Source organism: Symphalangus syndactylus, chromosome 2 (assembly GCF_028878055.3).
Source record: "Symphalangus syndactylus isolate Jambi chromosome 2, NHGRI_mSymSyn1-v2.1_pri, whole genome shotgun sequence".
Classification (NCBI taxonomy): Eukaryota; Metazoa; Chordata; class Mammalia; order Primates; family Hylobatidae; genus Symphalangus; species Symphalangus syndactylus.
The window spans coordinates 127,309,898-127,325,854 of NC_072424.2; the positions used below are offsets into that span (position 1 = coordinate 127,309,898).

Below are 15,957 nucleotides of genomic sequence, written 5' to 3' on the forward strand. Positions count from 1 at the left end.
ATTGTAAGGACCAAAAAAATGTTAACTACTACTACTTTTTTCTTTTATTTAAAATTTTTATAGAGACAGGGCCTCCTATGTTACCCAGGCTGGTCTTGAACTCTGGGATCAAGCGATTCTCCTGCCTCAGCTTCCCAACATGCTGGGATTACAAGCATGAGCCACTGCACCTGGCCTACTACTACTTTTATTACCACCACTGATTCATGTGAGAAATATTTGCAGGAACCAACAAAGGTATGGCCTAAAAACGGGATGAGGCATGAATGATGGCAATCTTTAAACAGCTAAAGGGCTATAGAAAGAAGAAATTCTATCTCTGCTGGATTATAGCAAAGAGCTAAGCACATATATCAAATATTTACTTGCTAAATTTTTTTAAATCAATAACCCATAAAACACATAAAATAGTTACCCACAGAGAAAAGAAGGAAAAGGGGAGGGAACAAGAATGGAAACTAGGTTCTCTAAATGTACCATTTTGTGGATTTCACTTTGGAAACAGTTTTTAAAACTACAAAACAAAAAATTGTTAAAGCAACCCTTAAACATTAAAAAAAAAAAAAAAAAAAAATGAAACAGGGCTGGGCGCGGTGGCTCACGCCTGTAATCCCAGCACTTTGGGAGGCTGAGGCAGGCAGATCACGAGGTCAGGAGTTCGAGACCAGCCTGGCCAACTTGGTGAAACTCCATCTCTACTAAAAATACAAAAATTAGCCAGGCATGGTGGCAGGTGCCTGTAATCCCAGCCACTCAGGAGGCTGAGGCAGGAGAATCGCTGTAACCCGGGAGCCAGAGGTTGCAGTGAACCGAAATTGCGGCATTGCACTCCAGCCCGGGCAACAAGAGCAAAACTCTGTCTCAAAAAAAAAAAAAAAAAAAAGAAACACTTTAACTGAAATATGAATCTAGTTAATGTCATAACCACAGAGAGAAACTATTCCAAGTAACTCTAAAACTAGTAATTTGCTTTAAGTTAAAAAAAAAAAGTAGTAACAATAATAGCCAGTGTAGAAAATGTTTGCACACGCATTTTTTTCACTGAATCTTAACAAAATGCCTGTGAAGTATTTCTCACTTTTCACAGAGGATGAAACTGTGGCTCAGAAAGTTAAAGAACTTGTCAAGGTCACTTTGATGGCCAGCAGTATAGAAATGTAAACCTAGCTCTCCTGACAGCAAATCCTTGACTCTGCCTATCATACTACATTTCTCTATTTCTGCATCTTTGCTTGACATTCTCACCATCTTAAGTTCCCTCCCTTCTCACCTCAGCCCACTGAAATCCTTCTCATCCACCAGGGCCCAGCATAAATGTCTCCATGTGGTAAAACAAAAGCAAGGAGCTCTGATGTAAAAAAAAAAAAAAAAAATTTTTTTTTGGAGACGTGGTCTGGCTCTGTTGTCCAGGCTGGAGCGCAGTGGCACGATCTGGGCTCACTGCAGCCTCTACCTCCTGGGCTCAAGCGATCCTCCCAAGTAGCTGAGACCATAGGTGCACACTACCACGCCTGGCCAATTTTGTGTGTGTGTGTGTGTGTGTGTATTTTTTGTCGAGATGGGGGGTTTCATCATGTTGCCCAGGCTGGTCTCGAACTCTTAAGCTCAAGCGATCTACCTGCTTCAGGCTCCCAAAGTGCTAGGATTACAGGTGTGAGCCACCGTACCCAGCCTGTAAATTGTTTTTTATTTAACTAAGAACCAAAGCACAGGTTGGAAATAATCACTTTTCTTCACAATAAATTTTCTTTGGGGAATTTTTATTTTTTTTTTAAATGTGCTGTTCAGGAGAGCTTTTAGCATGCTAAAGTTAATTATCAATGCTGTTTTTCTTATATACTATACGGCAGGATATAAATGTTTTACAGGACGTAAAATCTCAAGAGCCCTTAAGTGCTATACATAACACTTGGTGATAAATTAAGCAGATAAATGACAAAATCTTTTTCAGCACAACCACACTTGTTTCGATGGGAATAAAGGAGTATCCACAGGTATGGAAATCACTCTTGCTTCACATTGTGGAAGTATTTGATACATTATGTCAAAAATGATCTTTTATCATTTGTGATAAATATTTTTGAAAATTGAAATCCAATACCCCAGTGCAACCATTCTGCTTCTTAGGAACAAACCCATCTCTGCTTAGAACTATCCCTTACCTCCTAAATTATATCACTAAGACATTATTTACAGAGGGATAAAATATTTATTTCTCCACATCTAAGTCTGGATATGAGAGGTACCTGATTAGTATTTTTGATTGGCATGTAGTCCTCATCTTCTTTCTCTTCAGAGCAGTGACGGGTTTTCTTCTTGTGTTTTTTACTTGTGTGTGAGTGACTTGACTTCGAGTCTTCGGCCTGCTCATCTAATATAAGATCGTATTTTGTACTGCAGTAGTTAGTTAAGGATAAATGTGATAAATAATACTGGTAAGACATCAAAACTTAAGATCTGGTAAACAAAGGAGGTCATAAGGCTAAAAGTAACAAAAGCAAAAAGCATCTCAAAAGAATAGAGTACATTTCTAAAACAAAACTAACATTTTCTTTCATTATATAGTCAGGAGAAATGGAAAGAATCCTAATCCTAAACAATCTTAAAATAAAGACTAGTAGGCAAAAAAATTAGGAGGAAAAAAATAAACGTATTTGTCAATAATTTTAAAAATTTAAATTTAGAAAATGAGGGACATCTTTAACTAGAAAAAATTATTATAAATTCCAATGCCCAGAAAAGCTATATAAGATAACAGGTACATTTGTATGTCTCTTCTTTTAGTTCAATCTCACAAGAGGAAATTCAGCAATGCATATCGAGTTATCATGTTTATATTCTTTTCTATTATTTTTTTTTTTAGATGGAAAAAAAAAAATTCCCCTGTTGCCTGAGCTGGAGTGCAATGGTGCGAACTCAGCTCACTGCAACCTCCGCCTCTCAGGTTCAAGCAATTCTCCTGCCTCAGCTTCCCGAGTAGCTGGGACTACAGGCACGTGCCACCACGCCCGGCTAATTTTTTGTGTCTTTAGTAGAAATGGGGCTTCCCCACATTGGCCAGGCTGGTCTCAAACACCTGACCTCGTGATCCACCCGCCTCGGCCTCCCAAAGTGCTGGGATTACAGGCGTGAGCCACCACACCTGCCCATCATGTTTAAATTCTAATAAGAATTTATGAATACAGTTACATGAACAAAAATATACATAAAAGCCAGGCATGGTGGCTCACACCTGTAATCCCAGCACTTTGGGAAGCCAAGGCGGGTGACTCACTCGAGGCCAGGAGTTCGAGACCAGCCTGGCCAACATGGTGAAACCCCTTCTCTACTAAAAATACAAAAATTAGCCGGGCATGGTGGCGCAACCTATAACCCCAGCTACTCGGGAGGCTGAAGCAGGAAAATCATTTGAACCCAGGAGGTAGAGACTTTCGTGAGCCGAGGTTGCACTACTGCACTCCAGCCTGGGTGACAGAGCGGGACTCAGTCTCAAATAAAAAAAAAAAAATATATATATATATATATGCGCATAATAGTATTACTTTTAGTAGCAAAGTGGGAACAAAAAAATATCTAGTAATGAAGACATACTTAAATGCATTATGGTACTTCAACATGATATATTATAAACGAAGTTATCAACAATGATAAATGCTACAGAAAAAACCCTAGAAAGGTGTTTATGAAAATTAACATGAAAAAAGCTTAAAGCAAAAACTATTACCATACAACGATTATAACTTTACATAAGACAAAGGCTTGAAAGAAACAAGGAGAAATAAAAAGTATCATGTGTCTAGGTGATGAAGCTATGAGTGAATCTTTTTAAATTTCATCTAAATGTGTTAAAAATGTTTTAATGTTTTAATTCAGAGATAAGTATTTTCTTAAATATACTATAATAGAATAAGAGAAAATATAAAAGAGTTACAATTTCTGCTGAAAATAATCTCAACCTCAAAGGTGGATTTTGAGGAAGACTGACATGGGCTGGAATGGTGGTTTTCCAAAGAAAGCTTATGAGGAAGCCCAACAGGCAGAGCTATGCTAATTACATGTGGGACCACAGTAAACGCAGACACACTTCCCTCAGGACTAGAGGCTCGTGTCTGCTTCACAAAGCCACAACTCAAAACTTTCCGCAGGAATGTCTCACTTCTACATAAGATCAAATGGAAGACACTGTCCCTCCTAGCTTCCCGTGAGATGGCTAAAGAGGGTTAGTCAGCTCGTATCATTCGGTTATGACTCCATTATCTCCAGCTTCCCTCTTTTTACTATGCTACGCTGTTTCCGGGGCATCTTCTAGATCTTGCCTTTTCCAGATACACATTCCATAGCTCCTGCCTATGATTTCATCCTAATGCGTGCTCTGCACATGCTGCTCCCTCTGTCCAAATTCTTCAGAGCAGTGTTTTTCTTTTTTTTTTTTCTGAGACTCAGTCTTGCTCTGTTGCCCAGGCTGGAGTGCAGTGGCCCGATCTTGGCTCCCTGCAACCTCCCCATCCAGGGTTCAAGCAATTCTCCTGCCTCAGCCTCCCAAATAGCTGTGATTACAAGTGCACACCACCACACCCAGCTAATTTTTGTATTTTTAGTCGAGACAGGGTTTCGCCATGTTGGCCACGCTGGTCTCAAACTCCTGACCTCAAGTGATCCACCCGCCTCGGTCTCCCAAAGTGCTGGGATTACAGGCATGAGCCACTGTGCCTGGCTCAGAACAATGTTTTTCAAACTGATGACTATAATCCATCAATGGGGTACAAAATCTATTTAGTGGGCCACAAGAGCATTTAAAAAAAAATACAGAAATACGGTATATGCCACCTAAAAAAAAATTTATTTTATTAATCTTTTGGTTCAAGTGTGTGTGTGTGTGTGTGTGTGTGTGTGTGTGTGTGTGTGTGTATGATTGTACTGTGACTGTATTGGGTTAAGATAAAAACTGTATTTTTTTTTAATTTTTTTTTTTTTGAGATAGAGTTTCACTCTTGTTGGCCAGGCTGGAGTACAGTGGCGCGATCTTGGCTCACCACAACCTCTACCTCCCGGGTTCACGCAATTCTCCTGCCTCAGCCTCCCGAGTAGCTGGGATTACAGGCATCTGCCACCACGCCAGGCTAATTTTTTGTATTTTTAGTACAGACGGAGTTTCTGCATGTTGGCCAGGCTGGTCTTGAACTCCCGACCTCAGGTGATCTGCCCGCCTCGGCCTCCCAGAGTGCTGGGATTATAGGTGTGAGCCACTGCACCCAGCCAATTTTTTTTTTTTCTAAGAAAAAAAAAAAAGAAGACCGGGTCTCGCTATATTGCCCAGGCTGGTGTCAAACTTCTGGGCTCAAGCAATCCTCCCACCTCGGCCTCCCACAGTGCTGGGATTACAGGCATGAGCCACTGCACCCAGCCTATTTCTTAAATGATAGATCATACAAAAGAAGACAGCACTCCACCTCAGCCCTCCTATCTCCCATATTAGTGTCACAGCTTTAATGTCACTTTTTTCAGGGTTGAGGGTATTCTCTAACCTCTCGTCCCCTATTATGAGTCCCATATCCCTTTGCAATATTTATTTGCAATAACTTAGACATATTTAGAATGGTAATTATTTAATGTCTGGTTTTTTTTTTCCCACCCCAACAGTAAAACGCAAGTTCTATGTGGGCAGGAACTGAATATCTTTCATTGCTAAACTGGGTATGCGATAGATGCTACTAAGTATCTGTTGATTACTTGTCATACCCTCAAGACACTTACATCTCCTGCTTCCTCACCCACTATCTTGTACTTACCACTAAAATCAACACTTTTAGAAGACATCAAATCCCTCTCCCTTTGAATAAAACACAAATTTGTGAGCTCACTGCCCTCTTATCTCCAATTTCTTCCCTGAGGTCTAGTTGGACCAAGTTATTTCCTTCTCCTACTTCTATTTTTGATTCTTCTTATTAATAATCTATACTTTCAGTAATTTCTCTTTCTCTTAAGGCCCATAAAGTAGATGCCACCATGCCTTCTTAACTAACTTAAGACAACTTATCTGCACATCAGACTATCCCCTAATGGCATTTCTCTCTTTTGCATCAACTTCAAAAGGCTAGAAGCTACACTATTCCATATAGGTATATGTGTGGTTGTTTCAATTAATTAAAATTAAAGAAAACTTAAAATTCCCCTTCTTCCAGCTATAGTTATTAGTAATAAGCCTAAATTTAATTTCAAAGATTTGGTAAATAAATATCAAATGTATTCCATTCATACCTTTTATAATTTTGAGCTTTCAATCATATGCCCTTGAATGTTGATCTTTTCTGACCAAATCTCAGCTTCTTATTTGGTCTGTCTGCATGTGAAAGCCTCTTCTTATGCTGATTTTATCAGCTTTCTTCAGACTTTATCCAGTTCTAACACCTCACAATGCTTTATACATTGCAGACAATCAACACATCTTAAAACATGAATGCAGACCAGGTCAACCTGATATTCATCTTTCTTGATGAGTACTTGGAAAAGAAATGTCTACATATGTGGAAAAAAAATCCCTGAAATACCAATAGAAACTAGGAAACAAAGACACCATTTACCAGAAAGAATCACAAAAGAAATAACTCTTGCAATGTGTGGAGTGATATATTTATAATGGGAAAAATTAGTGAACAAATTTAAATCTCATAATATAAACAGTATGTTTCATTACTTTTTACATGACTCAACCTAAAACTTGGAAGAACCTGAAGTAAACGGTCAAGCCAATGGATTTCTTTTTAATCCTACAAAAGTGAACTCTTGCACTCAGCAGTAGCCCAATAAATATTTGAAATTACAATATACTATACCGAAAGAAGTAACTTAACATTGTAACAGAGAACAATAGGATTTTGTAATCTAGATAAGGAAGTTAAACATAACAGCAGTTAGCACAAAGGAATCAGCTTAGCAATAATAAATTTCTGATTATGAGGAATAGAAAACATTACAATTACATATAGAAAATACAAAGCTAGTGTTACAGCTCTTCTAGAATTTGTCTAGCAGGCTTTCCGGTTTTTGCAGGAAAGCCCCCCAAAAAGAAAATACAAATCTTACCTGAAAGATCTTCTGAGAATATGGTAAGTAGGAAAGTACTTAACCTAGAGTAGGAAAGTATTAATAAAAGAATTAGGCTACGGATTTCTTTCAACCTTAACTTTCTCCATACACTACAGTATAGTGAAAAAGCAAAGTATATGTAAGACCTTGAAAGGAGATAATGATAAACTAAGTTACTTCCTCACAAACAATCTGGATTCCGGAACTTTGTCTTCTATAGCTTTTGTGACTTTTCATAACACATCACACAGTACTCTACACATAGCAGATGGTCAATACATATTAACTAACTGATTCTTGGTAAGGATACTCCTGTTTGGGCTTTACTTTATCTTTCAGAACCAAATTAGATGGTTTATCCTGTTCTTTTTCATACTCCTTGAAATCACTCTTGGTGTATTTCCCACCTATTTATTAAGAAAAGAAAAAAAGAGCTTAGTAAAAAAACCACCTAATCAAGAACAATATTTTATGAAAAGTATAAGAGCTATTTTATAAATGGCATACATCGAGAGACAGAAAAAGGGAACAAAAGAATCATAGTAATTCCGTCTCCATTACTAATTTAACTGAAATCAGACAGCCATTTTTGCTAGGTAGCCACATGCTGCCACCTAACGATATATGTGAATATTACAACATCAAACTTGAAAATAAATTACACACAAATGCCGTGTTCACGTAGAGCCACTGAGCCCATGAGAACATTAAGTCCAATGGAAAACTGAGGATTTGGGACCTGAGTTTAAGATCTGAAAGACTTAAGTTTGAGAGAAGTGAAACATTAAGAGACCTTTTAAAGATCTAACAAGATAGTGTGTGCCTGTAATCCCATCTACTTGGGAGGCTGAGGCAGGAGAATCGCATGAACCTGGGAGGCAGAGGTTGCAGTGAGCCGAGATTGTGCCACTGCACTCCAGCCTGAGCGACAGGGCGAAACTCCGTTTCAAAAAAAAAAAAAAAAAGATTTAACAAGAGATACTCTGCTGCCAAATGGCAACAGAGCATCAGGCAAATAGAAGAGGGCAGGATGTGCAGAAGATCACCAAACAACTGTGAGAGGAGAGGGTGGGTAATAGCACCAAAGACAAACCGTCTCTACTTTGAAATTCTAACTTAGGGGCAACTTGATTCCTCCCAAGTGCCAAAAATCCCTTCAGGAAAATAGGACCTACTGCTTATCCTAACTGGCTTGGTAGGGCTAGAAAGGAAGAGCATTCAATGCAGCCTCTCTTCTCTCTAGTCTCCTATCAGATGAGAACTCAATTTTCAAGTCTCCTACCAGATGAGAATTCAATTTGTACCCATGTCCCAGACCTGTTGACTGCCCTGCCTTTCCTATCCCTCAGCTACACCACTAGGAAATGCTGTTTGTAGAAAGACTTCCTACAGAAGGGTCCTAGATTAAATGTAGAAGTAAAACAAACTGGAGGTATAGACAGAGGTTTTGACTGGGAATCCTATGTATACCTTGATCGTCAGGGTTTTAAAGGGGGACCTATAGGGTAAGCAAAAAAGACAAGATCAATCTATTTGTCAATTCCAGAGACTCCAGAAACAAAAATGGCCAGCAATGTTTCTCATAAATGTGAAACAGTCTACTCCAAGAGATAAAATAACTGGTAACAGTAACAAACAGCCATCATTTATCATTGAAAAATTATTTGCCATCTGCCTGCCATTAAAAGTCTCACTATGGATGAAGCAGTTACCATATAACAGAAAGGGCACCAGATTAACCTAAGAGGTTCTTGACTGTAGTGGGAGGTCCTAGGTAAGACACCACTTCTCTGCAATTCATTACCTTTATTTACATTATCTTCATTTATAAACTGAAAATAATACCAACATTTCACAGAGTTGCTGGAATCATCAGACTATAAAGGAAAGTCCTTAGTGCTGTGAATGGCACATTATACACATTAAGTTTATAAATGTGAATCAATAACATATAATTATTTCAAAATTAACTGAGAATAATATGTTTATGATGGCATATACAAAACCAAAGCTTCTCCCTCCTATGTGACATTTTATCTTAGGAAAAAACATGAAGACATTTATTTAAAAGTCACAAGAAAGTAGTATTATTTATTCAATGGGTGGATGGGTTGAGAAGAAGACAGGATTGAGAGGGTAAAAAAACAAACCAAATTTAGGGTCTGTCTAAATCATCTGTGTATGTGACTCTAGGTAAATCATGTCTCAACATTATGCCTCAAATTCCATATCTATAATGAGGAATTATAATACTTCACACACTTCCCAAATGATACAATTAAACTAGCTCTTTGGAAGCAAAGCTCTACCTAAGAGCCACCTGGCATTACTACTGGCCAGAACTACACTGCATCAGGCCAGCAGCTCACCAACACTTCTGAATACACTTACTGGAATCTTTTGTTCACAAAGTTGTAATTTTCATATATGGAAAAAAATCTTAGTACTTCAATTTAGTTTTCACAAATCACTCAAACAGCACTGTCAAAAACTAGCCATGTGTTCTAGGAGGAGGTAAGGTTTCACAGGAGAAACTAATAGTACATGGAACTCCAATCCAAGTCACCCTCTCCCTTATCACAGAGATCACAGCTTCCACTCAGCATTCCTTGCCTACTTTATTCACATTAATAATTTCTTCCTTCTCTGAACTCCCATAAGGTAACAGAATCCACCAAACAATTCAGCAATTCACAACTAAATAGTGTTTTTCTTTCTTACTAAAAACAGACAAAAAAAAATTCATTAAAATCATGGGAAATAAGTGTTATAGAAAAAGAAAGTAACCCTGAAATTCCCAGTAAAATTTAGCATTACATGTGAGTAACTACCAAAGTGAAACCTTTTAAAAACACTGCATCAAAAACCAAAAACTTGTATTATTTCAACAAATGAGAGACCCAACTTTTAAGACTGACATGCTACCAGGAATGTATTTGACATACATGTATGTGTATGTGGGAAATGCAATATGTACAAAGATGGAACATATGGCTATGGACATGGAAGAGTAAACATTTAGAAAACCCATTAACAGGGCTGGTTCATTTTATATACTGATATGAACTGATCTCTTAGATACACTGTTAATTGAAAAATGCAAGGTACAAAAACAGTATGTATAGCCTGCATCCTTTGTTTTGTATTTTCCTTTTTAAAAGGAGAAAATCATACACACACACAAACACACACACACACACATATACATGCACATATGTATCCAAAAAATGTAGGGGAAAGTTAGTAACAATAGGTAATGATCGTTACTCTGGAAGAGAAATTAGATAGATGACGAGCAGGAATGAATGAGACTTTTATCTACCTTTCCATGGACCTTTTCTATTTTGCATCATATGACAACTAAAACAAACTTAAAAAAAATTTAAGTTGTGCACCTAAAAGACTCAAAACACCATAAAGTCAAAATAATTACTTAGGAAACATATCATGTCTGCAGTGGGTAATTATTAGTAATTTATAATATAGTCAAACATAGAAAATATAATTTTTCATCAGTTTAAAATACACGCACAGGTGCACACATGCATGTGCGCACACACACACACACTCTACCTCAGATTCCAGATAGCAGGTTTGTAAAATTATAAATGGCAGGAGTTACATCAATTAATATTTCTCCTAATTAACAGCACTCAATAAAAGGCTCATACAAGCATGAAAAGCAGAACAAAAACAAGGCCGGGCGCAGTGGCTCACGCCTGTAATCCCGGCACTTTGGGAGGCCAAGGCAGTGGATTACCTGATGTCAGGAGTTCGAGACCAGCCTGGCCAACGTGGTGAAACCCCACCTCTACTAAAAATACAAAAATTAGCTGGGCGTGGTGGCACATGCTTGTAATCCCAGCTACTTGGGAGGCTGAGGCATGAGAATGGCTTGAACGTGGGAGACACAGGTTGCAGTGAACCAAGATCGTGCCACTGCACTCCAGCCTGGGCAACAGAGCGAGACTCCATCTCAAAAAAAAAAAAAGTCAGAACAAAAACAAAAGATAAACCACCATACCTTTTCCTTTCCATTTAACCTTTGCAACAGACTGGCTAAAATCCACATGTATTCTTCTGTCATCTATAAGCACATTGTCCATTTTGAAGAATGCTTTCTCACAATCTTCTTCCTGATAATAATTATAAAAACTCAAGCATAAACCTTTATGGAAAAGATTTCTGTAGCTAGAATACTGAAAATACAAAAAGTTTGTTGTTACAAAAATTAATGTTTGAATACTTATTACACACCCGATGCTGTTAAATGCTTTGTATCTATTACCTCAAATACCTCTGGTAACAACCCCATGAGGTACTATCCATTTTCTTAATGAGAAAACAGAAGTTTAGAGAAGTATAGAAGTTGTTGGCAAGGGTCAGAGCTAGGATTTTAAAGAGGCAGTCCAACTGTAGTGAACAGATAAATATACACTTACTGACTGTATTATACAAGTTCGCAATCCTTTTTACTCAAAATTCAAAAACATCCTGAAAAGTGAAAGTTGTTTTCATAAGTTTGGTGTTAAAATTAATTTGGCAGTAACACCGGACCTAATGGTAGGTTATGACCATTTTTTATCCACTTAGTATGAATATTCATGTTTCACTGCAGAAATACTTTTGTGACAGATTATGGAATGCTGACCCAGAAAGGTATTACATAATCACAGATGTAATGTGTATGTGTGTGTATGCATATATACAGTATTACCTTTCTGAATTCTGAAAAATTCTGAATTAGGAAGCCTAGTTATTCTCAAGGGTTTTAGATAATGAACTGTGAGCCTGCAATACCAAGGTCTGTGCTACACAAGAATCCTTCCTGTTGGTAACTTCAGAATTCTAAATCCCTGTTTCTGACACTGACAGTGACATATTTCAACTCAGTACTGATCAATTTTTTTTACATTCCTGGAAACTTATTCTTACTAGAGATAATCCAAAGAGAAGCAGATAAAATAGTTATAATCATATTTATTACATGTGTCAATAATTAAATGAATTATAAAATCCATGAAGATATAGACAAAGCTTGATTTGTCTTTGTAACTACATCATTTAGAACATCATATGGCATGGTATCTAAAACGCAGGCAATCGGTGTATGTTTCATGAATCTGACTGATTATTTTCAGGCAGGTATAATTCTATCACCATGCTATATCCCCAGAGAGAAAGCTCTGAAGATCACTTTTTCAGGAGGATAGTATTTGCAAATACTCAATTTACTTACACCTAAATAATAGTTACGAAATCTCTTCAAAATTGAGAAACTGATTCAAAAATATATATAAATATTCAAAAGTCAAAAACAGCTATGACAATCTTCAAAAACAACAAAGTTGGAAGACTCACAGTTATCAAGACATTATAAACCTATAGTGATTAACACAATGTAACAGTCGTATATGAATAGACAAATAGATCAGTGCAACAGTATAGCGTCTAGAAACAGACTCTATACATATATGGATACCTGATTTATAACAAAAGTGGTACTACAGAGCTGTGGGGCAGGACAACTTTTTTTATTATTTTATTTTTTCATCAGTAGAGACCTCAGAGAAAAAGGACAACCTTTTATTTATTTATTATTTTTTTGAGACGGAGTCTTGCTGTGTCGCCAGGTTGGAGTGCAGTGGTGCCTCCCGAGTTCAAGCATTTCTCCTGCCTCAGTCTCCCGAATAGCTGGGACTACAGGCGCGTACCACCACGCCCAGCTAATTTTTGTATTTGTAGTAGAGATGGGGTTTCACCATGTTGGCCAGGATGGTCTCGATCTCTTGACCTCGTGATCCACCCATCTCGGCCTCCCAAAGTGCTGGGATTACAGGCGTGAGCCACCACGCCCGGCCAGGACAACCTTTTAAATAAATGGTGCTGAGTGTCACTTGGCAATCCAATGTAGGAAAAACGAAACAATGTAATACACATACACCAAAAGCAAATTACAGAATTGAATGGGAAAAAATTTCACAACAAAGCTTCTAAAAATAATACAGGAGAACATCTTCATGTCTTTGAAGTGGGCAAATATTTTTTAAATAGGCCACTAAAAAGGAAGAAAAATAGTGACAAACTGAACCATTAAAATTAGAAATTTGTTTATAAAAAGACACCATTAAGAAAGGAAAAAGGCATGCCTGTGGTCCCAGTTACGCAGGAGCTAAAATTGGAGAATCACTTGAGCCCATGAGCTCAAGTCCAGCCTGGGCAACACAGAGTGATCCTGTCCCCTAAAAAACAAAAAAAAAGTAAAACGAAATCCACAGAAAAGATATCTGTATCACACGTAATCAATAAAGAGCTTGCATCTAGAAAATATAAAGAATCCTTAGAGATCAATAAAAAAGCAAAACAGCAGGTGCAGTGGCTCAAGCCTATAATTCCAGCACTTTGGGAGGTCAAGGCAGGTGGATCACTTGAGGTCAAGAGTTCAAGACCAGCCTGGCCAACATCATAAAACCCTGTATCTACTAAAAATACAAAAATGAGCCAGGTGTGGTGGCAAGCACCTGTAATCCCAGCTACTTGGGATGCTGAGGCATGAGAATCGCTTGAAACTGGGAGGCAGAGGTTGCAGTGAGCTGAGATCATGCAACTACACTCCAGCCTGGATGACAAAGCAAAACTCTGTTTCAAAAAAATAAAAAAAATAAAATGGCATAGCAGCAAAAAACTCAAAACATGGGCAGTCATTAGTCTATGTGCTACAAATGAAATTATTTGTGAGAAAATAAATAACAGATTCTATAGTGTCAATGATAGAATGCTAGTGCAGGTCTACAAGTTTTCACAGCAAACCAAAGGTAAAGGTCTTTCTGCTGGCCCCAATGTACCTTGTAAGTATCATTTCTGGTACATCTGACACAGTGCCTACATATAACTTTATGTGTCTATCTTCCTCAACCCTCCATGATTCATCTTGTATCCCTAGGCCTTATTGCTGTGTCTGAAAACATAAAAGGTATTCCATAAATGCTTTGTAATAATTAGAACTTAGAATGGGCTACTACTGGATACATATGAGTCCAAAGTTGCATTAAAAAACAGCATACCATAGCATAGTGTAAACTCAATGGGAACAGAGTCAGACATATCTGAGTTCAAATCCCAGCTATGACATTCATTCACTAGGTGTGTGATTTTGAACAAGTCACATTAGCATTATGTGTCTCAGTTAACTTATTTGGAAAAGGGGATGGTCCCTATCTTACAGAACTGTGAGGATTAAATGCAGCAAAAGTAACATAATGCCTAGCTTAAAGTAAATATTCAAGCAATATAAGCTATCATTATTACAGCTCTAGAAGGGACCATCTAATCTAATACCCAAGTTTTATTTATAAGAAGGTAAGACCTAGAAAGAACAGTTAACTAAACTGCCAAGTTTCATACAATAGCTGGCTAGTGACAAAAGATATATCAATATCTAAATCTTAGCATCCAGTTCAGTTCTCTATTACTCAATTTTATCTCTACTTAAGTAACAGGGAAAAATTATTGTCTCTGAAGGGCTTTACTTAGAACTTAAAAAGTTCTAAGATTGGCTGGGTGTGGTGGCTTATGCCTGTAATCCCAGCACTTTGGGAGGCCGAGGCAGGTGGATTGCTTGAGGTCAGGAGTTCAAGACCAGCCTGACCAATATGGTGAAACCCCGTCTCTACTAAAAATACAAAAAAATTAGCAGGGCGTGGTGGTGGGCACCTGTAATCCCAGCTACTCGGGAGGCTGAGGCAAGAGAATCGCTTGAACCAGGAGGCGGAGGCTGCAGTGAGCCAAGATTGTGCCATTGCATTCCAGCCTGGGCAACAGAGTGAGACCCTGTCTCAAAAAAAAAAAAAAAGTTCTAAAGATACTTTCATGCAGATTGCACCTGAACCTAAAGTAAAAGTACGTATGTTAACATCAACAGATGTTGAACTTATCCCCTATATAGATACAATAAACTTAATTTTGGGGAGTGCCAAAAGAAAGGGCAATTCTAGAAACTAGAAAAAGTTCTATAATTTTTCACATTTTAATACCATACAAAAGCAAATAAATACCAAACTTATGTCTGTATTATGACATACCTTTTCAAATTCAATAAAAGCATAACAGAGGGACTCTCCTGTCTTCCAGTCTCGGATAACTTCACAACTGAAAGAAAGTATTTAAAAGTGACTTTAAAAAATAAAAAGGAAGAAAGCATTCACTCTCACTCTTTAAAACTGCAGAAGAAGTAAGTCAGTTATTACAAGGCAAAGTTAAATTCATAGATTATTTTTCCAAATTCATTTAGTAACAATTCTTTTTTAAAAATAGTTCACCAGAGCAGTAACTAAATTATCTAAATTCTACTCTAAGCGCCTTATGTAGGCCTACAGTCCTAAATTCCCTTAAGTACTGAAGTAAGAATATTTAATTTTCCTTTGGCAAAAGTAAACTACTGCTAAAGACTTTTAAAATCACAACACTTTTCTAGTCCAAATATAGACAAATTATAGAATATCTAACATTACTGTAGAATAATGTATGCATACTCATACATATATAAATGTTCAGTAAGTTTAAGCTTTGAAATTTTTGATTTTTAATATAAATCAAGCTCAAATTTAACACTGTAAGCACAATGTTAATTACAGAACTAATATACCATAATAACCAAGTGAAAAGGCCAATAAGCTGAAGTTGAAAGCACCTGGCTTGTCCCTTTCCCCAAGTGTCGTAAGTCTCATTTTAAAAACCTGAAATGAGGCCGGGCGCAGTGGCTCACACCTATACCCCCGGCCCTTTGGGAGGCCAAGACGGACGGATCACAAGGTCAGGAGTTCGAGACCAGCTTGGCCAATATGGTGAAACCCCATCTCTACTAAAAATACA

General features: G+C 37.6%; 1 protein-coding gene and 1 non-coding gene across 3 annotated transcripts in view; one reads left to right on the plus strand and one right to left on the minus strand.

Annotated features, from left to right (window-relative positions):
- The window catches only part of PPIL4 (peptidylprolyl isomerase like 4), a 48,663-nt gene that overhangs the window by 12,160 nt on the left and 20,546 nt on the right, over positions 1-15,957 (minus strand). The window contains exons 9-12 of one of the 2 annotated variants that reach the window (XM_055267189.2): positions 15,168-15,234; positions 11,111-11,222; positions 7,397-7,493; positions 2,247-2,394 (exon numbers count right to left, since the gene is read on the minus strand). In XM_055267189.2, the coding sequence (XP_055123164.1) occupies positions 2,247-2,394; positions 7,397-7,493; positions 11,111-11,222; positions 15,168-15,234 (424 nt within the window). The remainder of the gene's footprint in view (positions 1-2,246; positions 2,395-7,396; positions 7,494-11,110; positions 11,223-15,167; positions 15,235-15,957) is intronic. The other variant, XM_055267198.2, reaches the window with a different exon arrangement.
- On the plus strand, positions 6,999-7,060 carry LOC129478032 (U7 small nuclear RNA). The gene has a single exon (XR_008656202.1). It is a non-coding gene; the product is annotated as a U7 small nuclear RNA (small nuclear RNA).